The 27,728-nt window shown below is 31.9% G+C and overlaps 3 protein-coding genes and 1 long non-coding RNA gene across 4 annotated transcripts in view; 1 reads left to right on the top strand and 3 right to left on the bottom strand.

The window, feature by feature from the left end:
• Positions 1 to 1,181: 1,181 nt before the first annotated feature.
• Positions 1,182 to 16,905, top strand: LOC116776332 (low density lipoprotein receptor adapter protein 1). The gene is made up of 6 exons (XM_032669517.2): positions 1,182 to 1,342; positions 6,742 to 6,849; positions 13,662 to 13,764; positions 14,436 to 14,673; positions 15,694 to 15,779; positions 16,023 to 16,905. The coding sequence occupies exons 2-6, from the start codon at positions 6,796 to 6,798 to the stop codon at positions 16,115 to 16,117; spliced, it is 576 nt and encodes a 191-aa protein (XP_032525408.2). The 5' UTR covers positions 1,182 to 1,342; positions 6,742 to 6,795; the 3' UTR covers positions 16,118 to 16,905.
• The window catches only part of LOC133319756 (uncharacterized), a 56,336-nt gene continuing 44,743 nt past the window's right edge, over positions 16,136 to 27,728 (bottom strand). The window contains exon 2 of the long non-coding RNA XR_009753270.1: positions 16,136 to 16,315. This is a non-coding gene — a long non-coding RNA (uncharacterized LOC133319756). The remainder of the gene's footprint in view (positions 16,316 to 27,728) is intronic.
• LOC116776363 (uncharacterized) lies at positions 16,931 to 21,152 on the bottom strand. The gene is made up of 4 exons (XM_061525227.1): positions 19,721 to 21,152; positions 18,478 to 19,408; positions 17,937 to 18,249; positions 16,931 to 17,222 (listed from the first exon to the last, which is right to left on the bottom strand). The coding sequence occupies exons 1-4, from the start codon at positions 21,093 to 21,095 to the stop codon at positions 16,932 to 16,934; spliced, it is 2,910 nt and encodes a 969-aa protein (XP_061381211.1). The 5' UTR covers positions 21,096 to 21,152; the 3' UTR covers position 16,931.
• Positions 21,418 to 23,211, bottom strand: LOC116776224 (uncharacterized). Its single transcript, XM_032669362.2, has 4 exons — positions 23,006 to 23,211; positions 22,659 to 22,744; positions 22,090 to 22,237; positions 21,418 to 22,015 (listed from the first exon to the last, which is right to left on the bottom strand). Exons 1-4 carry the CDS (start codon positions 23,114 to 23,116, stop codon positions 21,494 to 21,496), a joined length of 867 nt encoding a protein of 288 aa, XP_032525253.2. The 5' UTR covers positions 23,117 to 23,211; the 3' UTR covers positions 21,418 to 21,493.

Here is a 27,728-nt window from a genome sequence, read left to right as displayed (position 1 = left end):
TATTGAAAATTTATCTTCTAAGGGAAGCGGGTGAAAATTCCAAAGAAGAATTTTCTTTATAAAATGTAATTTTTAAAGTGAAATTAATATAGAATTTAATTTTAAACATCACTCATCAACTCACAAGAAACGGTGTATACAAAAAAGGAAATTTCCTAAACTCAAAACTGAGCTCCGAGAACTTATAATATTGTATTATCAATAAATTATTCAAAAATAATTAATAAATAATAATTTTGTAATGAAACGTCACAACTAGAGCTATACATTAAAAGATTACCACAATTGACGGTAGATGTCGTATGTCGAGTGTTGCTATACATTAAATTCAACAATTATTAATAAAACTGAAATTCTGTTTCGTCAGTATTGGAAATTGTGACAGATAAAACAAGTTGTATGTTTCAAAATACCAAATTGAAGCGAGTGTTACTGACAAGAACAGTAGATATATATAAGATTAAACAAAATTCACACAAACATCATTCTGGAAGTAATAATATAAACAGAAAAATTAAGTAAAATAAACAAAAATTATTTTTTTTTTTTTGTTATAAACAACCATGACAATATTTTTATTAATTTAAAACGACTGCGCCATATCTAGAACTAAAGCAGAGCAAACTTCAGTTCGTTACGCATCAGTTACTCACACATGCAAAGTGTAACAGGTGGGCGCACACACACATATCATGTACAGGAGGTTTTATTGTGTTCATATGATTATGGTTTTATATATTACCATAGTTCAACCATTTTTATATCATTGCATATATATTTACCTATTTACATAGAAATATTTATAATAAATTTATGTCCTTTTACTATTTAACAAGATATAAAAAATCAATTCACGGAATGCTAAAACATTTTCCATTTATATTATAATGGATGATTATTTTCACAAAAATGATTATATAAAAATATCTATTATGAACATGCTGTAGCTCTTATCACTTGGTTACCTTAACATGTACGTAATCTACAACCTTATAGGTAAATAGAAATATTCTCAATTGCACCTTAACTTCATACTAATAGAGTTAGTTTTCACATACCGTAAACGCTCTATTACCTTTGCACAGCCATAAACATGTACCATTGTATTATGAGCTACCTCTCCCCGCGCTGCTCGAGCGTTGCATATGGAAGGACGGTACTTCCATTCTATAACAGAGCTCTACATGACTGGCTATTACGTTCTGATTTCGAACACAGTTTTTCGAATTCAGAACTGTTGTGACGCGACCGAACGTGGACGCGGGGTTTTGTTTTTAATTCTTTTTTTTTTAACGGTTTCAACTAAAGAGTTTGTGTTGTCATATACGGACTGCTTGGACTCGTGAGTATATATAGTGTTTATTTACTCCTAAAATTCATTTAACCCTAGTTATGAGTCATTTTTCAAGTACTACAATTGGAAGCCAATTCGACACTGAAACTGAAGTTTTTACGAGCGATAATAGTTATCGAATATAAAACCTGTTGCGTCTTTAACTAACGATATAAAATATAGGTATTTTTCCATAAACGAAAACATGAAAGATAAAGTTAAATCGTTTTAATATATTATAAACATTATATATTATACTTCTTAGAATAAATATTGCGAACTAATCTTATTGGTAGTCATTTGAAATCTTAATTAAGAAAATGATTAATAAGAGAAATTTTTATGATGAGCTCAATAAATATATAACACCATACAATTTGACAGTTCTAAAGAAAATCTGACACACAGACCTACATTAACATTATTAGCATTTAATTTATGTAAATTAATACTTTTTTAACAGAAGAAAGAATAATTTCACTAACATAATACATAATACATTTTTTAATTAATGCGATACGTATTGAAAGATGAAAAAATAGGTTTAATTTATAGTCCTTAGTACGAAATCGCTTCGTCAACCTACAAACCGAGAGTTTCAAGGTTTTTCATTCACATGTTCAAATACAGATCGTATCTGGCTTTGTATACGAACAACGGGATCAGATCTTTGTTAGAGATAATTTCATTTAAATAAAAACCGAATGTTTCTGTATTTTCAATTTAAAAATAAAACCACTGATTCCATCCCGGTGAAATTATGATTAAATATACAATTATGACAGACCTATTCTATAAGTTTTCAGAGCAATCTCTGAGATGTTCTTGTTAAAAACAAAATGGCGGCCAGTCATCTTAAAATATGTCATATACTTTAAGTGTTTTTTGTTATACGATTTAAAAGTAACTGTCAATTATTTACACAATTGTTTTTTTTTTTTTTTAAATCGTCAGAATTATATTCAAATTAATTTCCTTATACGTATCTATAAATTTCTTTTCATTTCTTTAAAATCTTTTAAGGATGATTATTATTAATCTTTATTTTACGTTAAATTATGATAAAAAATATACTAAATAGGGTTATTAAGAATCATCGTTATCAAGCGAAACTGACAGTTCAGAGTTTTATATACAGTCAGTGCAAAATTTATATATGTCAATGAAAGATAGTTACTGTATCTATTTAGTTAGTTGACGTACACTTGTCGTAAGGATATTGGTTAAGTGATGAATTATAATTGTTAATTAATTGAAATATTCGGTTTAAATTTAACATATTTAAATATAGTTAAAATAAACGTAACCTATATCCGAGTTCTCGTCACAATATATACGAAGCGTCTCCCGTTTCACATCAAAACTCATCATCATCATCATCATCATCAGCCTATCGGAGCCCACTGCTGAGCAAGGGCCTCTTCTCACATGGAGAAGGTTAGAGCATTAATCACCACGCTTACTCAAGACGGGTTGGCGATTTCAATCTTTTAATTCGAAATTATAAGACCAGGTTTCCTCACGATGTTTTCCTTCACCGTCTGTTGTTGGTGTCTAAATACTCTTAGAAAGTACATATGACTCGGAAAAGATCACATCGGTACTTGCCAGGTTTCGAACCCGCGCCCTCGCGTATGAGAGACAGGCTTTTAACCTCCAGGACACCACGACTTCTTTTCAATTTCAATTCAATACTACGTTAATATTATGTGATAAGATTTATTATATAGTTATAACATTATCTTTACAAGTTGCCGTAATAATACTACAAAGGGAGAGGCTTTATTTCATTCGCATACTTACGTATATATGCGAGGCTTTTATTTATGTAACTACTAACTCTCCGTACAGAGTTAGACAACGCAAACATAGCACATAGATGTGTTAAAGCCATACATTATATATATTTTGTTATCAGTAACACTATCACCTGATAATTTATCATTATCGTGACGTCATGCTTTAAAGCGAACCGCCATTTTGTTTTCGTAAAAGGAAATCTTATCAAATACATATACATATATATAAATTAAATTAAATTAAATTAATTGTAGATCAATATATATTTTTATCTTTTAATAATACAATTAAACATTCAAACTGACAGAAACTCTAACATGTATGAGAATTTTATGAAAAAATCGATATGAATTAAAATTAATCGATTTTATTAAAATCGATATAACGTGTTGTTTAATTATAAAGTCTGTATGCGATAAGATTTTAATATCTGAAACATTTTAACTGAGAAAAAGATATAAGATCTTTTTAATTAAATTGAAATTTCTAATAGGTACGTTATTTTATATTTTTCAATATGAAATACTAAAAAACAAAATCCTATAATATAATAAATAACATATTTATCTCAATATTATTATTCAAATGAGCTCTTTTTATTATATATAATGGTAATTTCATAATTAAATAAAATTATGAAAAGAATAAGACCTCTTTTTTATTTATTTTTTATCTGTATCAAAATAATTATATATTTAGCAGCTAGTATAATTGATAGCTATCAAAGGAGTTAATTAAAAATGTTTTCTATGTAATGAAATATAAGATTGTATCTTTATTTGATATATATATATATTAATGCACTGAATTATATTTTCAAGTTATGTCGCACTAGTTTTTGCATGTGACTTTGTCCGCTACGATTTTGAGATTAGACTGTGTATGTGTATAGTGTATAGTTTTTTAAAACAATAGACATGATAACGAACAAACACAGCTGGGTTACGTGACACACACGATACAACTGTTATGACCTGCTGCTGTTGTGGATTTATTTAATTTCGTTATAAATTATATCCTATAACTTATTTTTAAATCTAAACTACATTTCCGTGCAATTTCATCAAAATCCGTTAAGTAGTTTTTGCTAGAAAGAGCAACAAACATACATACATAGATAGATACTCACAAATTTAGCACTTATATATCAGTAGGATATACCTTAAAATATATATTTATATTTATATAAAAAATATTACATCAAACAAATATACCTATTTAATTCAACTTAACTTTGTATTAATATTTAGCTCGTAAGAAAAAATTAAATGAAAAAACTCTTTGTTTCTCAAAAAAAAAAAAAAATGTAAAAAAGAATTGATAATGAAAATATACACTTCGTTCCCAAAACATTTAAAGCGCAGTTTGGGAAATGCTGTCTTTATATTATTAATGTTTAGATTATAATATTAGTTATAACATATCTTACTCTGTGTTACTCTGTAACACCTGCCCAATATTATTTCGGACGCCATATGTAGAGGCCGTTGCAACAGGTGACAGGACCTATACTTTACTCCTTACCCACCAGTCCCGGGTTCAGTTCCATTTAAAACTGACGTCACTATAGTTTAGTTAATGATAACATTGTATTAGACAAACATACTAAATATACTCGTAATACTATGTGATAATTTTCTCCCAAAAAAATCTAATCTTATTAACTAGATGGTAATAGCGATGAATAAAAAAAAAGTTTTACACTTGACATTTAAGGGTTGCAACCCCTGTTTACGCTCTGATGAATCACGGCTTAGATGTAAAAAATCAATATGATATTATATATATCTTTATATGTATGCAACGAGTTGAGGTTCTAAGTGTTTTTTTGTTATTTTGAGGGTAAAATTTTTATGTATCTCTCTGTCCGTCAACACTTATTGTGTTGACGTCGTTTGATAATCTTAAATAACAAACATATACGATTCTATTTTGTTTGAAACAAACATATATGACCATATTATCAAAATTAATAAAACCTATCAGCTAACCTATAACTCTTAGTTTTGACAAGTAATATACTTTTGAGAAGGCACTAGGGCTACAAAATCAAACGTCAGGCCTTACTCTATCCTTAACGCGGCTTCGGATTGGACTATAATGATGGATACGTATGAGAAAAAATACAAAATCCCCGAGGATATTTGTGCGTCGGCCTCCAGACCAGACATATTTATGTATTAGCGAAGTTTAAAGCGCTTTGTGATGATAGAGCTTACATTTCCTTGGAAAACCAACATTCCCAAAGACCGTTCCATCAAGATTAATAAATATTACGAGATCACTAACGAACTCACTCGAAATAGGTTCGTCGTGGATTTGTACGCGGTAGAAGTGGGAGCGAGAGGTAAATAGGCAAAATCTGTCTACAATCTACTAAAAGACTTGTGCTTGTCCAGAACTAATATCAATTCATTCTTGGAACGTACTTCGAAGGCAGCCCTAGTAGGTTCTTTTTAAATTTGGTTAGGTAGAGAGAGGAGCTTGGACTGTGGAGGTGAGCGTTTAACGCGCGTTAGATAGGGCCCCTTAAGCCTACACCTGGGTCGCAAGTCCTAGGCACTGTTGAAGCTCCTCTCCCTGCAATGATAGACCCGGCACCCGCACGGTGAATCCATTGAATGCTGAAAGGTTTCGTCTCGTCTCTACCAAGTATGAGGGTCAAAAAAAATTTATCTCAGAATAGTATGAATCTTCGTTGGATGAATCCAAGGTCATAGTTGTCTTCAAGTTAATATCAAATGTTATCAAACCTGCGGCCTTAGCTCATGATAAGTAAAGTCGTCCATGCGAGGACCTGGAGCAGCTTCCAGGAGATTTGAGCGTCATGGACTGTGGGAATATGAGAAGACAGCGTGGGATTGTACCGTCAGGAATACGGAGGGCTATCGACAGTCGAAGTTAATTCATCTGTAATAGATGTATCTTCCGTGAGAAGATGGTTCTGTCAGGGTTGACAACAAAGAGTTTGAAATAAAATCCGTATCAAAATTACAACAAACAAATATTTGTATCACGTTATTCATAAGTCCTTATCAGCTCTTATCTTTTCCACACATTATCAATTAGATTATATTTAATTTTGAATAAGTGACTTTATCTAGAAAATGTTGTAAATCTTTTCCCCGACTTTCGTATTGTTTTATTTTGCTTTGACCTTCATTTTGTTGCTGAAATATGCAACACTACTTTTTCGTATATTATCAGCTGTGTAAAAGTATCACGAAACTGCCAATATTTTATTTCGAGCGCGCTATAAAGACACTACTCATTTGAAATAGTTAAAACGAAATCGTATTTTTACTATATTATGTAATAATTACAAAATATTTTAGAAATTCAATATTTCTAAATACGAACGTGTCATTTATAGTATGTTTTTTAAATATATTTTTTATAATTTACGTTATATTTATAAACATAAAAAGGCCTAAAACACGTTTTGTTTTTTTTTTTTTATAGAAGATAACAGAATAAAACCTACATTGAAATGTGTTAAAGTAAATGATTTGAAAACTTATCAAGTTATTATTATAAGGATTCTTAATACAATACAAACAATATATACATATATATATATATATATCGTCTTATATCTATTGTTTCAGATGCTATGGGTCAATGAACGTGACGTTGCTTAAAGATTAAAAAAAATAGTAATAATGGCGGAAAACGAAGGTCCGGTGACAGTGGACGACCTGCCAATGTCATTTCAGGTGAGTTTAAAAACAGATGGTTGTGATATATATATACACTAAATGTTGATTCTTGGTATTTATCCAATTATTATAAGAATAAAATCATTTTTTTTATATTTTTTGCTTACTTTTTCGTTGCATACAATATTAAAAAAAGATCTTTAGCTGCAAATCAAAGCTTTGATAACTTTCTTGGCAAACCAAACGTCCCGGATGTTCTCCGAAAACTGGATCAATTTTTTTGTCGCAAAACATTGTACTTTTTTTTAAAGAACGCACAAAACCGATTTATTTCGGAGAAGATTTAAATATCATAATTGGGGGGTGTATTTACAAATTATTAAATATTTCGGACGGGATTTTTTTTTTCTGATTACCCATTGATAAGCCAAATAAACAAGTCATTGTTGAAAGTCTTAATTTTTCTTTTTTATGACCGAAAATATAAAAGAACCCTTTATCTGTTAAATATGTCTACAGTAAAAAAAAAACATTAAATTAAAGTCAAATATTTGTACTAAAAACCACTTGTTGTTTCTGTTTATTAACCTTATTCATTCACACATACAATATGGCGTACAAAATGGCGACAATTCACACAGAAAAAACGTCACTAATTAAAAAAAAAATCAAATAACGACATACAAAAATTTTTCACGGTGCAAATTATATTGCATAGCATTCTTCACTCATATGATTTCAATTTAAACCTAACATAACGGAATATTTATTTTTATTCATCTATATATATATATATATATAAAGTCGTGGTGGCCTGGAGGTTAAAGGCCCGCCTCTCATGCGTGAGCGCGGGTTCGAAACCTGACAAGTACCAATGTGATCTTTTCCGAGTCATATGTACTTTCTAAGAGTATTTAGACACCACTGACGGACGGTGAAGGAAAACATCGTGAGGAAACCTAGACTTATAATTTCAAATTATAAGTTTGAAATCGCCAACCCGTCTTGAGCAAGCGTGGCGATTAATGCTCTAACCTCCATGTGAGAAGAGGCCTTTGCTCAGCTTCGGCTTCGACAGGCTGATGATGATGATATATATATATACAAATGAATACGATATATATATATATATGTATCGTATTCATTTGTGTGGAGCCACAGATGGTTCACAAGTCAGCCAGGCAGAAGGCGCTGCAGTCAGTGTCTAGGTTATTTCAAATAAAAAGGCTGCAATCTAAAATTTAAAAAGTCATCATTTTCATCTAATTATGTAAAAAATCTGATGATTGATCCATTGATTTCGCATACGAAGCAGTAATTACGTAATATTAATGTTAATAGAATTTAAAATCTTCATTCCAAGCCTCTATAATGATAGATACGTATGAGAAACAATATAAAGAGGATATTTCTGCTTCGGCCTCCAGACCGGACATATTTTTATATTAGCGAATTTTAAAGCGCGTTGTACTAATAGAGCTCACGGTTCCTTAGGAAACCAACATCCCCAAAGACCATGCCATCAAGGTCAACAAGTATTACGAGCTCACTAATGAACTCACTAAGAATAGATTCGTTGTAAATTTGTACGCGGTAGAAGTAGGAGAGAGAGGTATAACAGCCAAATCTCTCTACAACCTGCTAAAAGACTTAGGCCTGTCAAGAACTAACATCAGTTCATTCTTGGAACGTGCGTCGAAGGCAGCCCTAGCAGGTTCGTTTCATATTTGGTTACGTAGAGAGAGGAGCTTGGTTAATAGAGGTGAGCGTTTAAGGAGCGTTAGACAGAGGCCCCTTAAACCTACACCTGGGTCGCAAGTTCCAGACACTGTTGAAGCTCCTCTCCCTGCAACGCGATGGACCCGGCACCCGCATGGTGAATCCAAGGAATACTGAGAGGTTTAGGCTCTAAAATCTCCATTCCAAGGCTCATAAACTACCCACAAATACAAAAAAAAATAAATTTATTGATGAAATACTTTGTTATATGAAACTGTTTGCTTTTTGCATCACTGCTTCATTGTGATACTTATTTCCACTGGAGGGATTCATTATATATAATGCATATTAAGGTTATATAATTAATAAGGTTATATAAATAATAATATATGGTTGTCTAATGAGATGACAAAGTAACCGGTTACTTGCCTGGTGGAGTATCCCGCCGCTGTGTTTGATGTCTTTTTTGGGTGACATTTTGACACATGTTGGTATGATGCCATGATCCCGGCATCTCTAGAGGAAGTTCAAAGACGGTAATTAATTTAGCTTTCTTCGTCTTGAGGTACTCCAATCGGCGTATTTTGTTGACGATTTCCAGTCCGTACTGGTTCGTATATAAGATCTAAGACTTTCGCGAGTATTCATTCAAATGAAACTAATATTTTTCAGATTTACTACGCGTATTTTATTATTTCAAAAACTACATACTCCCGACGTTTCGGTTACTTTTCAGCAACTGAGATCACGGTAGCCGAAAAATACTATACGCGTAGTATAATCCGAAAAATATTAGTTTCATTTACATTATACTAGTGTTCCATCTCTTCATACGCTAATATAATTATAATAGTTTTGCCAGCAACATTTCCCGAATGGAATTAGCCTCAGAGAGAAATGTGCAAGGTGTTCTAAAACAATATATACTGCCCGCAAAAAGTTTGAGACCACTTGAAAAAATCTTCTTCACCAACAAAATATTTCCAAAGTGCAAATGATAAATAGCTAATTTGAATGCCTGCATATTCTATTGTTATTAAACTACGAATTATTGTCATTATTTTTGTATGTTTATAAGTTATGATGCTATAAAGATCTATTGTTACAAAACATTACTGAGTGCCGCGCAGGGACCAGGTGGCAGAGTCGTTTTAATATTTTTATGAGCTGCGCATTACTAATAATTTTGGTTTTGTTTCAAGTTAAAAGAAATTCAGGATTATTTTAGCTTTCTAAGACATATTTTTTACCTGAGTTTTTATAAAGTTAAATCTCGGTTAGTCTGAGCTCGTCACTGTTAAAGTAAAACCATTAATATAGGTAAAATGCGCGAAATTAGCAGTGAAACTCGTTGTGCCATAGATGTTTTACACAACGAAGACAAATCTGAACGTGCGATTGCCTCTCAACTTAAGTTGTCGAAGACTTGTGTTCATAACACAATAGTCAGATACAAGGACAGATCAGATACTGGCAGATCAGATACTGGCAGTTATCGAGATCGTTTGCGATCGGGAAGGCCGAGAGCTACCACTTCTAGCGAAGATAAATTTATCGTCGTTACCAGCAAGCGGAATAGACGCCTAACAGCACCACAAATCCGCGCAGAAGTGAACAAATCCCGATCTAAACCTGTGTCACTGACTGCAGTAAAAAGACGATTGAGAGATGCTAACTTATTTGGTCGCGTTGCCGGTCAAAAACCACTACTTGGGCCACAAAACAAAAAGAAACGGATGCAGTGGGCCCTTACCCATCGAGACTGAACTGAAGAAGACTTTAAAAAAGTTCTTTGGACAAATGAATCCAAATCTGAAATATTAAAATCGAAAAGACGAATTTTCGTTCGACGTAGCGCCGAGGAAAAGATGATGCCAGACTGTGTGGTGCCAACCGTCAAACATGGTGGTGGTTCCATTATGGTTTGGGGATGTTTTTCGGGCTATGGAACCGGAGATTTGGTACGAGTCGAAGGAATTATGAAAAAGGAGCAGTATCAACGAATATTACAGCAAAATGCCGTTCCGTCTGGCGTAAGATTAATTGGAAGTAGTTTTTTTTTTCCAACAAAGTAAAGATCCTAAACATAGTTCAAAATTATGCAGGGGTTATTTATCTTGAGGTATGTGTAAGTATGTTTAATTATTAATTACACCTCTAGCTTCGTATTTTTTTTTTTTTTGAGTTTAATTTCATTTTTATTCTTTGATGAGGGTGGTCTCAAACTTTTGGCCGGCTCTATATATGTTAAGCAATCATCAGCGACATCTATTTTCTGTCACGTGACTTCACACACAATGCACCTATATTGCCTGAAATCAATAGAATTAGAGACTAAATTATATCCTATGTACTCTTCTATTATCTAATCTACGTTACTGTAAAGTTTAATCAAAATCCGTTAAGCATTTTTAGCATGAAACAGCAACAACCGCAACATCTGTACATCATATGCATTTATAATATTAGCATGATATATTACCAGGACATTTATATTATTTTCCTTTCTGCGGCTACGACATACAATGACGAGCGTCACGGATACGTACATAGTAATTCACATTCAACCCGTCGTTTTAGATTTTTGTTTACGATAACATAAAAGTGTACGTATTTACTTTCATTACGGCCACCCATGGTAAGGTCACTTTATACTTTCACAACATTAATTATGTCACCAAATATACAATTTCAATGCAACTCTGTCCTCATATATACGTACCGACCGTAACGTCTGACTTCGAACGTTTCGTCACCACTAACCATATACTTCATAGCTATGCGTAATATTTATTGAACTTTATATATATATATATATATATATTAAGTTCTATAGTTACGCAAAAAAAGCGGTTTGAAGTTAAGATTACTTCATTATAAATGTTATTAGGCTGGAGTCAAACCAGACGTTAATCCACGCTTCAGTTTTCTACTAACACAAACCGCATCAAAATCGATCACTCTTTCGATATAGCGGTAAATAAACAGGCAAATAGAAAGGAAAAATATATGTCATCATTGATCATTACCAAAAAGAAATTATTATGTATGTATGTATTTAAAAATATTGTATAAATAGCAGCTTTTCTGTACATAACGGTTAAACAAATGATTTTAACCGCAGTCGGTCAAATTGTTTTAATTCGATGGCAGTTTAATTAGGGTCAAAGAATTTGACCTCGCCTATAATAGACAACGTTGCACGCTATGAGCATAGATATTTCAATTGTTTCCTGTGATTTATATTATGTGGATGTTATTATATAGGCAACAAATAATTAAGGAGATGATTTATAAATGTTCATTAGTTTTTGCCTGCGGCTTTGTCCGTGTGAACTTCGGAAATAGAATAGTTTTATAGTTTTATAGTGACAAAGACAACTAGTCTTTGTCGTTTTACGTCACTAGTGTGACGTCACGTCGGAATGACGAACAGGATAAGTATCCCATGTCAGTCTCCTGGTTCTAAACTACCTCCAAATCACTTTTCAGCCAAACCGTTACAGCTGTTCTTGAGTTATAAACAGTGTAATTAACACGGCTTTCTTTTTTATATATTATTAAAGACATTTGGTTCTGTCATTACTGACAGTTATTTTTTTTTTTAATTACGTTTCTGTCAAATTGACACACACATGTTTCTAATGTTCACTCATCGTAAAAAGTATTTATTTAAATCTTCATATTGTACTCAATTATTAAAAACTTAATTATATTGAATTATATTTTTATTTAATGTTCTGATTGAAATGAAAAATATATAGTCACAAAGTTAATGTTTTAATGTTAATAATTTTAATGTTTGAAAAAAATTATGTAGATCTTCTTCCTATGGAAAGAAGAGATCTTTTACATAAAAAACAGATCTTTTACATGACTGTTTTAATTCTAGAAAACTCGAATAAAGTAGTCAACGTCTCTAAATCCAAGACCCTAATTTCGAAGACAGCCTTCGACTCTTGGAGCCTAGGAGCGGTGACATAGAAGGTTTTCCATTATGAAGAAAATACAGCCTTTACTCAAAGTAGTCAAGCTTTTTGTTACTAAAATTCTTAACAGTGAGTGTCGAGAGTTGTATAGCGAAGATTGCCACCGCGACCAATGTAGACCGGATTCAATGCTGTTATAGCTGGACTCTTACATGCTGAAATCGGCTCTACAATTGGGGGCACTTAAACAAAACTCACTTATTACTAAAGTTATTTATTTACCACAAAACCATCTCTACATAGTCCAGTATAATATCGACACACGACTGTGCGAAATATATAAGGAAGCGCCACTAACTAAGAGAGACTAAAAAAGTTATTTACATCAATAGATTCGGTATTTTTGGAACAAATGTGTTCGATTTTAACTATAAATACTAATAAGAGAACATGAAATTGAATATTCTTAACAAGGCAAACCCCTCGGCAGACTATGTATGTCATAATGACAGTCCCAAATAACGTCCTAATCTAATAATGACAGCATTAAATATTTATATATCGTTTTAATCTCATTCAAAATATTTTTTAAAGACAATGTAACTAAACTAAAAGTTTCTTAGTAAATCACTAGCAGTTAAATAATTTCAACATACCCATGGTTGAATTTTAACGTAACTTTCACATCATACGGCCGCCATATTAAAACGATCATATCCGGTGTTTATGGATTCACAATGACTTTGTTAGAATTATTTCACTTCGATGCTTGATACGTTAAGTTTATTTTTTATTTTATATAAATATTAATATATTGAAACACTTTGATTGCTTTTTTTTTAATTACATTTTTATATATATTATTTATCTGTCTAAAGACAGACGTCATCGTAATTTGTTGGTCTGTTTGGATTCTGGTTACCGTAATGCTCATAGTTATATTTTAACTTACACTTTAGTATATATATATATATATATATATAAGACTAATATATGTATTTACTTAATCCAGACAATAGTTACATCTTAACAATAATCAACGCATACCACTAATTAAGTAACAATAAATAAACATATAGTAAAAAAATAATGCACAACAATTGTTTTGTGAAAATTTATTTACCGCCTCATTAAAATAAAATAAAAATAATTAATATATTATATACGAAAAATATTTTCGTTTAATAATTTAGATTTAAATATGATTTTTTCTACTTCCAGGTCAAATACCTGGGTCAGAGCGATGCCAGAGGCTTGTGGGGGATAAAGCACACGAGGAAGCCAGTGGATTTGATGGTAGCTGCTGCAAAAGCTCTACCACCAGGTATTAAAATATAAAATATACTTACTTAATAAACCGACTTTACTTTATGACTCACTAAGAATTAATTATTTGGTGAATTAAATAAAAATCACTAAAAACTTTATGTTAATGAATAGATAGGTAATTTCTTGCAATAAAGGTACTTATTTTTCTATGTCTTGAAAGTCAAATAACATACAATTAAGTATATACCTATGTTCATTATAATTTATAACTTAGGAGGCTTTATTGGTAAATAAATAAGTGATCAACCGTACTTTTGTTGTTATTTTATATGACCAACTGGAAAATAAAGATAATTAAATCTAAGCTTTAAGAGGACGTACACCCATTTTGAAGTTTAGGTTCAACGAAAATTGTCTTTGAAGTTGAAGTGAAGTGAAGTGAATTCATACAGGATAAAGAAACTGCTTCATACAGTTGATACATTTTATTCTGTGTACTAATTTTATATTAAACCATGAGTTAGCCACAAAAATAAATATCGCGATTTCAAACCACTGAAATCAGGACTATTTCTATAATCTATGCACTTTTCATTTTTAATGACAGTCCAAATCCTTCTAACATTATCAATAATCTAATACTTAATCCAATCGCTTCTTAGATTACATAATTGTCCATGTATATATAGTTGTCCAAGAAACTCACCAAAGAAAAACATCTTGCAGGTCAAGTCCTTCCAATAGTGAAACTCACCATCACTGTCGACGGAGTCCACCTGGAGACTTTAAACCCATTGAAGAGTGAATACGAAAACATGGCTGTGCTGTTCAACATAGAGTCCATATCTTATGGGGTCCAGGACCTGGTGTACACGAGGGTTTTCTCCATGATAATAGTCAAGGACAACGCTGACGTGAAAGGCCTGAATCCGTTCGAATGTCATGCCTTCGTTTGTGAGTCCAGGTAACCATATCCCCCATTCAAGTTCGTAATCAACAAAAACTTCCAAAATATATTTTAAGTATGCTATTTTAAGTTTATATTAATTATATATGCTGATATATCAAAAAAAAATTCTCTCGGTGCGTTTTTGGGACCAAATAATTATAGGTCCAGGTCCAGGTCCCAATATAAACTCTAAAATATTAATATAATTTGTAAAAATTACTGTGCAATTTTATATATTTAATATATATATGTATATTCTTATTTCAATGTCTGTAGAATGTTTATCTTAAGATTTATCTCGCGACCTATATACGAAACGATATGTCTTCAAGTTTCCCACACATAAACTATGATATGACAATGTAGTGGCTTATGATAAATACGATAAAAAATAGTATTGACATAAAACTAACGGAATTATCCGCATAAGAATGATGATGGAGTGTTTCTACCAAGTAAAATTTTAACTGCTGGAGTTTGTTCTTACTGCTTACCATTTAACTTCTTTCTCAGCCACATACTACTTAAAATATTCTTCACTACCTCATATATTGTCTACTTTTAAATGAAACTAATATTTTTTCGGATATACTACGCGTGCTTTTTTATTTGTTTGTTAAAACTACATACTCCCGACGTTTCGGTAACTTTTCAGCAACCGTGATGACGGGCAGGCGAGATGTGAATGTGGTTGCTGAAAAGCAACGGAAACGTCGGGAGTATGTAGTTTTAACAAACAAATAAAGCATGCGTAGTATATCCGAAAAATATTAGTTTCATTTAAATGAATAAAACTAGCGAAAGTCTTAGAACTCTTTACATTGTCTTCTTGCCTAGTTATATTAATATATATCTAGCAATATTTTTAAACTACCAAGTATTTATGTTCTTTGTAGTACTTAAAACACTAGCTAGACTATACTCATTCGACTATCCTTCATAAAAATTCATACTACAAATTTAACTTTTTTAAGACGTATTATTCTTCTATTCCTGCAAGTATGCTTTCTTGAATTTAGATTGTTTTTCTTCTAGAAACGCAGCAAGAAGACTAACGTATTCATTGGCTGCAGCGTTCCAAGATTACTCTAGAAGAGTTAAAGAAATGCAAGCGACAACTGGTACGGAGAATAATTCTTATTTTTATACCTTAAAATTGTTTTTAGAACTCAAAATACATTTAGTTTTTCTTTTTTACTATTTTATTTTTATAATTGATACTTAAAATAACAGATTTATAGAACATTAATGCCAATATTACATTGTTTATATAAAGGTTAATTTCTCAACTTAGAATAATGTAACCACATACAGCCCGTTTATCTATTATTATTAATGTAGAAAAATTCTTGCCACAATTCCAGAACTAGACGAAAGACCGCCACGAATGAAGAAAAAGTTCGCCATAGATTTGAGAAGCCCCGAGGAAATAGAGGCCGATTTGGAAACTGAAGCTTGATTTTAAACACACATGTACAAACAGTAACCCTACCACGGGTTTGCAATATCAGACTCAACACAGATAGTTTTAAGTTTATCATTCATAGAGCAGAAGTATCTAGTAGGTTCTTTTCAAATTTGGTTAGGCAGAGAGAGGAGCTTGGACGGTCGAGGTGAGCGTTTAACGCGCGTTAGATAGGCCCCCTTAAACCTACACCTGGGTCGTAAGTCCAGGCACTGTTGAAGCTCCTCTCCCTGCAACGATGGACCCGGCACCCGCACGGTGAATCCATGGAATGATGAGAGGTTTCGTGTGTCTTTAGTCGGACCATGCTATCTCCCGATAAGGCTACATAATCATGTACATATAATATCAACAATCTATACAAATCCATTTATTTAAATGTAAGAAAAAACATGAAATAATTATATATATCATACGTCGATAATGAAAGAGCTTTTACTCATACGCGTATATACACGTGTATGTGTATAGAGTGGAAAATTCCAAAGAAAAGTTCCAATACATAAGACTATAAGTTCAAATTAATAGTAATTAGATTGTAATCGAAATGCCAAAGGCTTTCTTAGTATTAACTTTCTTGCCTTTCTTATTGTAAATTTTCTTCGTTCGACATCTCGTAGTATTAATATTTCCTATATATTTTTTTGTCTACCTACGTTTTTTTTTAATTTAATTTTCAATCAAATCATGTAAGTATCGTCCCCGTTGTGTATTATATATGTGATTTAGTTGTATCATTATGGGTATAGTGAAATGTAAATAATATAATAAAACGGCTGTTATTATTTATTTTAATATAAATCCTTTATTACTTAAATTGTTTCAACTCGTTAAGTATATTAAGAACAAAGAGAAATCCTTCTTTACTTATTTCAACGTAATTATAGTATTTTTTTATGTATTCCCTATAATTATTTTCTACGCCGTACGAGGCGTTCTCGTCTATATTATTTAATAATCTTGAAACGCCTAAGTGGAGTAGAACTTTGAGCAAATTTTTATCACTGGCGTCGTCCAGGTAAATCTTTTTCAGATCTTCGAACCACATCTGTTCCTTATACTTCGTTATGATCGCGACGTGTTTTATAGCGTCATGGAACTGAAACGGGTATTTTTTTGAAATAATTTTCATATCGTAAATAAATATTGGGTTGAAATTTATATTTTTAATAATATTGACGGTAGCATAAAAGATTTGCTTTTTACGGCGAAACAAAACATAACTTTGATGATATAGCGATAACTATTATGAATTGTTTTGTTGTATATTTCTGTTTGACTTGGTGGGCGACTTCACGTGGAAGAATAGCGAATCCGTATTTGATCAGCGTTTGAGATTCGGGCGTAAAAGACCCAGGAATGTTAAGTCTGTCCCAAAAATCTTACAGGCTACACCTCGCCTTATAACCTTACCGTACACCATTCAGTTTGGGACAGAAGACTCTCAAACCAGAAAAGAATGGACCGTCCTCAGTCGGACCTTATTTCCTAAGTCTCATACGAACAGCGTTTAGCGTTAAAGGAGTCGAATATGGAAATAAAAGTGCACTAGCAGGACTACCTTTATCGATTCTCATTATAATATTTTTCTTATTAACAAATTAACAGGTAAAAAGCTTTTTATTGTCCAATATTATTATTAAGAATATTTTCATTGGAGGCCCTAACATAGATTATTAAATGACCGTAAAGTTCCGTCCAAAATAATAGGTCAAATAAGCTATTGTTTCAATCAAATCGAGTATCTCTTTTTGGAAAAAAATCCGAGTGTTAGAAATCTATAATATCTTAGGCGTAAAATGAAATAACTCACATCGTGTAAGTAGTAAAGTATTTTCTGCAGGAAGTCCTCGAAATCGTAAAGCAGCTTCAGTGGCTCACTGGTTTTATTCCTAATGAACTTAGCGACATCTTTCCACAACTTCAATGGCTGTTTAATTTTGTTTTTGTATTTATTTTTTGGCAAAAGTCCCCTCTTACGTTTAACCTCTCCGTCTTCACTATATTTGTCGTCTATATCCTTTTGGCGATTGAACGCATCGACAGATGTTTTGTATAGATAAAGAGTGTACTTTAACAGCTCCAAATCTTTTGGGTACATGTCATTACCGAATTGCAATTCATTCCTTGAATTGAAAGAAAAAAATATTTCTTAAATAAACATTAAACATTATTCAGTAACTTTTCAAATGTCTTAAATTCTTTTATACGTAAAAAGTAAACTTGAAAAAGTTTAATTTATATGCAGAACCGTTAAAATACTAACCAACATAACGTACCTACTTGGTAATCCTCTCAAGTTACTATGTTATATTATACTAAGTGGTATTAAACTAAGGCAATTATCCACTTACGTCAATTCAAAAAGCCTTTCCACACCTGTCAGTATATCCACTGTAGTTTCTAGCCAGTCATAATTCAATAGGGCCTCATTTTTAAACCTTATTGAATCTTTTAATACTTCAAGTATAGAATAAATTTCATCGTGAACGTTATTTTTGTCGTTGCTTTTACTGGATTCCACTGTTTTCGATCTATCTGACCTCCCCACATTTACGTCATCCGGTTTGGAATTAAAGCCAAAATAGTAATCTAAAGATATACTGTCAGCGTCATTTTTAATTATTTTTTTTGCACCCATACTATCCACAGATTTGGCTTTTTTCCTGCCGACATTTAAGGTTTTCTGCTTTTGAATTTCTGGTACGTTCTCATATATCTGTTTAAGATGCAAAATCTTTCTCACAGCTCCGATGTGATCCTTTATTGAATCATCATTTTGTAGACTGTTATAGGGATGGTCTCTTTCGTTTGAATCGGGGAATACCTTATCCTTTTTTAATTGTTTCTTGTGCCCGCTCCTCGCTTGGTGTCTGTTTGATCTGCCAAAGTAATAGTCCAAATCCAGGTAATCATTTGGTTTATAGTATATGTTATGGTATTGAACTTTTTTCGCTGGTTTTGTGTTTTGCTTCTGATATTTCAGTACGTGATTCTCTTTGTTTCTTTTATATTGATCTGAATTTCGTTTCTTGTATCCTGAAAATATGCTTCTCCCAATTGGTAAATCTACTTTCATTGTTTGTCCGTCATCCTCACTATCTTCAAACGTTTCGTAATTTATGTCGTCGTTATATTTGTCTTCTTTGTAGGGCTCAGGTCGACTGCGTGGCGTGAAATATGCTTTTTCTGGATCATAATTGTACACAGGAACGACGTATAAAGGTATTTCATTCTGATTATCTTCCTCCATAGATTTTTTCACAAACGATGGTTTTTCTGGTTCTAAAATAGATAAGAGAATACCTTATATCAAACAACTATAAATGAGATGATATCGAAAATTAACTAGTTTTAATAGATTAAAATATAAATTATAATGTAAATGAAACTAATATTTTTGGGATTACTACGTGCTTTTTATTATTTTCAAAAAACTTCATACTCCCGACGTTTCGGTTACTTTGCGACGTCGGCAGTGTGTAATAAAATACGCGTAATATCCGAAAAATATTAGTTTAATTTAAATGATTACTCGCGAAAGTCATTGTTGTCACTACATCTTAATGTTTTAAGTACCATATTAATAAAATTTACCTATTTCAAACACTTCATACTCTTTCTTTTTGGATTTTAAATCAATTCTTTCTGGAGGCTTTTCTTCATATTGGATTTCTTCTGAAGTTCGACTTTCACGCAGCAATTGGGTGTCTTTTGAGTTCAGATCTACATCTTTGTCTCCATGCTCATACGAATGAATATTTCTTTTTTCTGACACATGGCTTCCAGCACTAAATTCGGTTGCAGTTGTAACAGTTGTTATATCTATGAGAGTTTTATTTTCTGAATCTGCACTTTCTTGGGACGCATTTAACACCGAGCCATTAATTTTGTCAAATTCTCGGTTCATTGTCGTCTGTTTTAACTCCATGTTTCCAGAACGTACAACCGAATTTCTATTAACTGTAGTATTATCACTTGCATCGCTAACGTTTAATGTAGTTTCGGGTGTAGTTGAACTTATATTTTCTTGTTTATAAGTGTTAGTATCGGTCGAATTATATTTAGAAGTAGTGCTTGATGGTTTTTCGTCTTTTAATGTAGTTGAATAACTTGATGTTGTAGTTTCTTCGCCCTCAGAGCTTTGGCTTTCGGAGTTATCAATTTCACTGTCATAAATTTTCTGAGTTGATGGCCAATTCACTTCGCTAGTAGATTCTGTTGTGGTCAATACCTCCTTGGTATCTGGTTGGATTGTAGAGTCGTATGTTGTATCGTTGTCAGCGACAGATTTATTTTCGTCAGAATTTGAATCATAATCAGGCATTGTTGTACGAAACAATAGATTTGTATCATATGATTTACGAATACCTTTTAAGTCTTCGTTATTATTTTTAATATTATCAGATGTGATCAAATCGTTTTCCAAATTTGTTATAAATACGGGTCTATTTTTATCATCAGTGGAACTAGAATTTATAAGTGATTGAGGAACTATAATAATTTTATCACCATCACCAACATTTTCATCATCGTATATAGTTTTGACGGGTATAACATTAAATCCACTTTGTCCGTCCGAATGTTTCTCGGACTCACTGTCATTTACTATATCCTTTGTACGCAATGTGAGATCTATATATCGGTCATCAGCCATTTCATCGCCTCGATCGGTTTTTTTCTTCTCATCATCCTTATTATCACGTCGTTCATCATATAAATTTTTAGATTCTTCCTTAATGATATCGTTAACATAAGCGTTCTGCGCATTAAGCTGATCATCATTAATTTCAGCATGGGATTCGTTTGGCGTATCACGACTGTTGACATCCTCTAGAATCCTTCTAGCAATACGATTAAGAAATTCCTCTTTCTCCTCTTCTGGCAGCAGATCAATATACTTTTCATTACTCTCATCTTCGTCTGCGTTGATACAACTAAATGCAAAAATTATAAGATATATTTTGTACATTTTAAATGGAAATATCAAGTCATTTTTCGTAACTTACTTCAGCGAATGCATAAAGAATTTCATGACTTAGCCTTAATTCGTAATCAGTCGTAAACATTTGATTGGTTTTGAAAATCACGAAATAATTACTCAGATAAGAATATAACGTTTTTATTTTGTTTCTTAAAGAGTAAAGTTAATTGCAGAGCTCAGGTTTAATGCTTGAATTGAAAAAAAAAATCATTTATCATGTGTTATTTGTTATAACATCAGTCTATTATTGTTCTGAATTATAAAAATATCATTACTTAAGGGTTTTCTTTGTGAACAAAATAAAACGATATTATAATATCATTGTGTATTAATTATTCATGACTATTTACAACAGACAGCGAAGCAATTTCACTCGTCAATATTTATCAGACATCAGATCTAAACTTTAAAGATCCTCTCCACATTTTTCGTCCAGTTCTCTTGATGCTTCTCTCTGATCCGAGTCTCTCATTTCCTGATTCAGCTGGCATTTGATACTCAAAGGTTTCTGAATTCATTTCAAGAGGCCTACTTTCATTTTCTTGATTTATAATCGCTTGTGTTTCCATAGCATTAGTTATGATGGTTTCTGGAGCTATTGGTTGGTATGTAACCTCAACTCTCTCTTGTTCTTCTGGCAATTCAATAATCTTCTCTCCCTCGTATAATTCTTCTAGCTCCTTCATCTGTTCATCACCGTCTTTCATCAACGCCTCCATTATTATGTTCTGTTTCCTGCGTATCGTTTGTTTCTTGTTTTTAACAGCTACCATTTCGGTTTCTTTATTCTGATTTTCTTTATTTATTTCCGGATCCACCATTTTACCTATTTCCATATTTAGGTCGTAAAAGTTTGGTGATTCATCGCAGGGGATCGAATCTATTGGTCTTGTGCATACCAGCACTTCCTGTACAATAATATATATTATTTAATGGCTTTATTTATAGATATTTATTAGAATGTGTAAGGTTTGGGACATACCTGGTTAAAGATAGTCTCAGCCGGACAGATGAAACTGTATCTGTAAGTGGTGTTGCGACCGGATGGACTTTGTGACGGAACGCAGACATGGAATAGTTGACACTCATTGTCAACATCTGCGTAGTAGCCGTAGGTTCGATTTTCACAGCTGGAAACGAAATAGGTTGAACTAAACATATTTATATGAAGACATAAATGATACTTTTGTATTAATTTGGAAATTATTTTGTTATAGAATTCTGTATTAAAGACCTGTATGAATGAATGTTTGTCATAAATATTATCATTCGAGTATGTATCAAATAGTTATCTGTCGTGATGATTTATTTTGTTCATCTTAATACATTATTGTGGTATTAATTAAGAAAACTTCGTTTCAGAATTCCTAAGCATTTGTAAAATATGTTCTAAAAAAGGAGATATATATATATAAATAATTTAAAGAATTTCTGATATCAATAGTGTCTCATTACGCGCTAACCGTAGCAAGGACTTGAAAGATTATAATGAAACTTTTTCTATGGGACTACAAAAAAAAATTCCAATGAAGTTAACAAAATCAAACTCACCTAAAAGTGTCTGTTATATTTTCTCTTATAGACGTAGCGTTTGCTATCAAATTAAGAGATTCGGCAGCTGATTGGTTCATCATATCCTGGTAGTAGAATTATATGTTATAAATATATATATTAAACTATACATTACAATATTAAATCAAAAGTTACATCATCATAATAAAGAAAAAATAAGAAATTTAAACCCAAAATATATCTGGATTTCGTGGATAAATTAAACGCTTTTCATAAATCCTACATGTAATTTTTATACCCAAACAAAACATGACAAGTATATAATGAAATTATTTTTTGACATTTCTCCACAAAAAAAAAAAACAAAAATAAAAAATCCATAATACCCTCAACATTTTCAGGACGCCAGCACTCTGTACCTCCAATTCTATCTCACCACCGAAGACATAAATTAAAAAATATGCAAAAAATATACTCCTTAGAATCACTGTCGCCATTTTTGAATTAGAACTGTTATACACAAACTGTATTACAATAAAATATTTACAACTGAACCTTCTCAGCGCGGGTCAAAAAGATGAATGCGAAAATTTTCAATCCATTTCTGTCTTTTATAAACGCTCCGAGTTATTTATTCTCGGAATTCGTAATGAAGGATTCGGCAGCGTCGGCAGAGAAACGTTGTATCCGTTTTTATTGTTCTATATTTAAAAAAAAAAAAAAAAAAAAACAAAAATTGTCTATGAATAAATGTCATAATGATTACATATTATGTAACTTGCTTCACACCGAAATTTTGCATTCACGGACGTTCTTAAAATCAATAGTTTATGACACGACAACTTATGAGGACTCATTATATTGTGATTATTAAAATATTTATTTGATTAAAAGCAATATATTATCACTAATACATATGACATTAGAATTTTATTTCTCATTTTTTAGTCATTCAAATATTAATAAGTTTGAAATATAGACATTATACGTGTTAATAAAAAGACTAAACAAAATTATTAATTAAATCAGAGACTATATATATATTATGTCGACATAAAAATATTTTGCTGTCCGTACTTCATTTGGCTGTGCCGAGAAAGATGTGATTTGAAACTGTGATGTGCAAAATTTAAGCAACCTTGGCTTTACTATTATCTATAGACGCCACTGCGGTCTGAATCATGCAAAATTTAAATAATGACCACTTATACAACGAAATATCAATGATTTTAGACGAGAACTTGGTATTCATGAACATGCCAGGGAAAATGCCAAACTTGGGACGTACCCTAATATACGGCTTACGGCACATTTAACGCGGAGTTTTTTAGCTAGTACATTTCTCTACTTATCAATCCCACGTATCATACGTTAAAACATAACTCCGTCTGGTCCTAACTGTTTATGAGATAAAGAAACACAGTCGGACAGTTTATTTTTGGATTAGGGTTCCCTTTAAAATGTGTGGGATTTTTAAAACATTTGTATATTAGATTGATTATTGTCACATTAAAAGAAACAAATATATTTTATAAGTTTATGTGTCTCAGACTGAAAGGGGTGAAAGGTGCTTTGTATTATCTCTTTATAATTTACAATATGTGGCCAGTGGAGGTGAACGTTCAACGCGCTTTAGATTGAGGCCCCTTAAACCTACACCTGGTTCTCAAGTCTCGAAACTGTTAAAGCTCCTCTCTCTGCAACGATGGACCCGGCACCCGCACGGTGAATCCATGGAATGATGAGAGGTTTCGTCTCATATATATATATATATATATATATATATATATATATATATATATATATATATATATATATATATATATATATATATGTATATATATATATAAACATTATGTGTTTGAGTCTATGCATTAATCACGTAAAATACTATGTTATCCTTTCTTAAGACTATCCAAACTTTTAGACATTACTTCAGTAACAAAAGCGGATTATTTCAATTACATTACACGAAATATACAAGCGCTTTACAGTTTGTCACTATGTGAAAAAAAAATTATTAAATTATATTTAAATCATCTGTATAATAGCTCCGTATATTCTATATCCCATGTCTATAACAATCAGCAATAATATCCACATTTAAAAATACTGCACCAACATTAACTTGAAGTAGCTATTTTTTTTTTTTTTTTGTAAACTAACATACACAATTAGTTATTTTTTTTTATCTAAGCAGAAAACAGCTAACTGAACGCACTACGTCATGCCCCAAAATATGTATATCACAGTAATCCGTACAGACAGATATTACGATCGATTCTTTAAACGTGTTCGTACGTGATGTGAAAAAAGATCGTCTAATGGGAGACGAAACCGTTGCCCCAGTGTTGTATACCATCATTATATACTACGGGAAAATAACTAAGCTTATGATATATATGTAACTATATATATATATATATATATATATATATATATATGTCTTATATCAACCAGCTAAAGTGTGACCAACATCTGTTTCAGATTTAAAATATGATCGAAATCAAAAAGATAAAAGATATGACAGAATTAAATGCCATCAAAAGAAAACTTAAACTGAATTTTTCATAAAATTAACTATGTCGTTTTTTCGGTAAACATTCACATGTCTAAAGGACTTGGACCTGTCCAGAACTAATATCAATTCATTCTTGGAACGTACTTCGAATGCAGCCCAAGTAGGTTCGTTTCAAATTTGGTTAGGAGAGAGGAGCTTGGAGCGTGGAGGTGAGCGTTTAACGCGCGTTAGATAGGGCCCCTTAAACCTACACCTGGGTCGCAAGTCCTAGGCAGTGTTGAAGCTCCACTCCCTGCAACGATGGACCCGGCACCCGCTCAGTGAATCCATTGAATGCTGAGAGGTATCGTATCTTAATATTGATATTTTGGTTATTTTTTAAGTTAAATACCCTCAATATAGACGACATTGATAGTAAGTGTCATAGGCTATACCATACCATATCTGAAGATTGGTCTGAAAGTGGTGTCGCGTAGGACTGTAGGAATATGGGAAGCAAAAATGGGCTTGAGCTGAAAGCTACGAAGGTATTAAGGCATCGGATATATAATTTAATACGTTTATTCTGCTTTAAAAAAAAGTCATATATTTTCGTTAGTTATAATATGGTATAATAATTAAATATTCTATATAAGTGACATTACTGTATTTCTTCTGTACAACAGTTTTGTAGTTATTTCGTAAAATAGGAACAAACATACATTGATATTCATAAGCATTCGTATATACAATACATAACACACAGAACCCAAGGGATTTTCTAAGTATTACTGAACGGCCTTGCATTCGTAAAACATCGGGTGAATTCGTTTATCCGAAAGAAATCCGAATTAAAATAAGAAAACGTCAAACTGTCGGTGTCGAGTTAACGCGAAATCGTACTAAGGCAGTCGATTAATAAACAGTTTCCTTAACAAAACGGTATTATTTGTTATCAGCTTCGATATTTATCGATCTGTGCGAATAATCCGGTGAACCGCAGACCGCTAACAGTACATCAATGTGAGGTGTAACCCCCCAAATATTCGCGTCTCTCCGTGATTTGAATTTAAACATAATACGTGACGTGAGTAAAATATAATTACACATATAATATACCTACAATTCAATCATTTAATACATAATAAACATGGATATTTTAAAGATAATATTATTTAAATTGTGTCATACATTCTCTCATGTATAAACATAGCTGTAATTACGTAGCATACATCATCATCACCGAATTAAATTATAAATAAACAACACTAGTTATAATAATCTGATAGTTATATATATAATTAAATCACTTATTAAATATATATATAAGGGTAATACGGATCTGTATTGACGGTTTATAACTGAGTAAAAACTTTTCATAAGCATAAATCCATATAATTAGTTAATATACGAGGACTGAACATGAAAAACCTTAAGAGTTAGGCCTTTATATTATATATATATATTCTAATTATTTATTCTATTTTAGTTTTTAGTATAAATAAACATTATCACGACATAAAAGAAAACACTGTTGAGTTTATTGTAACAGTTAGGTTAAAAATAACTTTCAAAAGCCACGTCCACTTTATTTCCCAGTTGAATGTTATACAGGTTCTAAAAAAATGAACTGTTAATTTTTTTTTTTGGTTTACGTCGCGGATTTCCGTTAGGAATAGCCAAACTAGCTGTTATTATGTTACCTAAGAGGAATCCTGGATTCTGGAAATTTTGATAAAAATCGTATATGACATGTGACGAAAATGAACGGAGCTTCATTGCAGCAATAGTATTAACTATGTATGTTTGTAGGACAGCACATTTCTCCTAAAATTCAAATATGCTTTTTGTAATTTTATTCAAAATAATATTCCAATTAGAAGGAGCACGTAATATTATGAAATTTTTTTTCTCTGTCAGTTGAACTATATACGTTCAGAAGTTATAATTTTACTGCCAGTTAATTATAAGTAAATTTAAAAAATTAACACAAACCGTTTAAAAATTACGCGACTCTATTAAATATAAAAGTAACAACAATTGAATATTATATTATAATGTAAATAAAAAAAAACAGCAAAAACTTCATAACTAACCGCTCCATCGGTTTTGTCCGAAGGTGAATAACATCGTGCGAATAAAAAAAAATAACAATATCTATGTTACAACACTATTTGCGCGTGCGCAGTATATAAAGGCTCCGAAAATTCTATAAATGACATATAAGTTTGACAAAACACGGGGTCAATATAGCCGTGTACTATTTGCAAACTGTCTGAAATGAATATTATAAAAATATATATATGTCGGAGCGTCAGAATTAATTATGATTTTATTTCCATTTTATTTTACAAATTATTACGAATTAGCTGGCAACGTCAAGCAGTTAGCTTGAGTGAGGTCACCCCGGTGTCGGTTTTGACGTTGGACAACTGACAGAGAAAAAAGGGAATGTCACCGACATTTTTGGAGTGGATGAACTCGCTGCGTTACCAACTAAATCTTGTTCCATCGTTCACTATGTCTGATAATGAGCTATCTTCTGATCCTCCGTTATCAGAAGTGGGATGTAACCGGAACGCCCCACGTGCTGGAAATACATCCGAAAG

This window comes from Danaus plexippus, chromosome 28 (genome assembly GCF_018135715.1).
Source record: "Danaus plexippus chromosome 28, MEX_DaPlex, whole genome shotgun sequence".
NCBI classification, from domain to species: domain Eukaryota; kingdom Metazoa; phylum Arthropoda; class Insecta; order Lepidoptera; family Nymphalidae; genus Danaus; species Danaus plexippus.
Note: the sequence above shows the minus strand (reverse complement) of the source record. Positions and strands in the feature narration are given on the sequence as shown.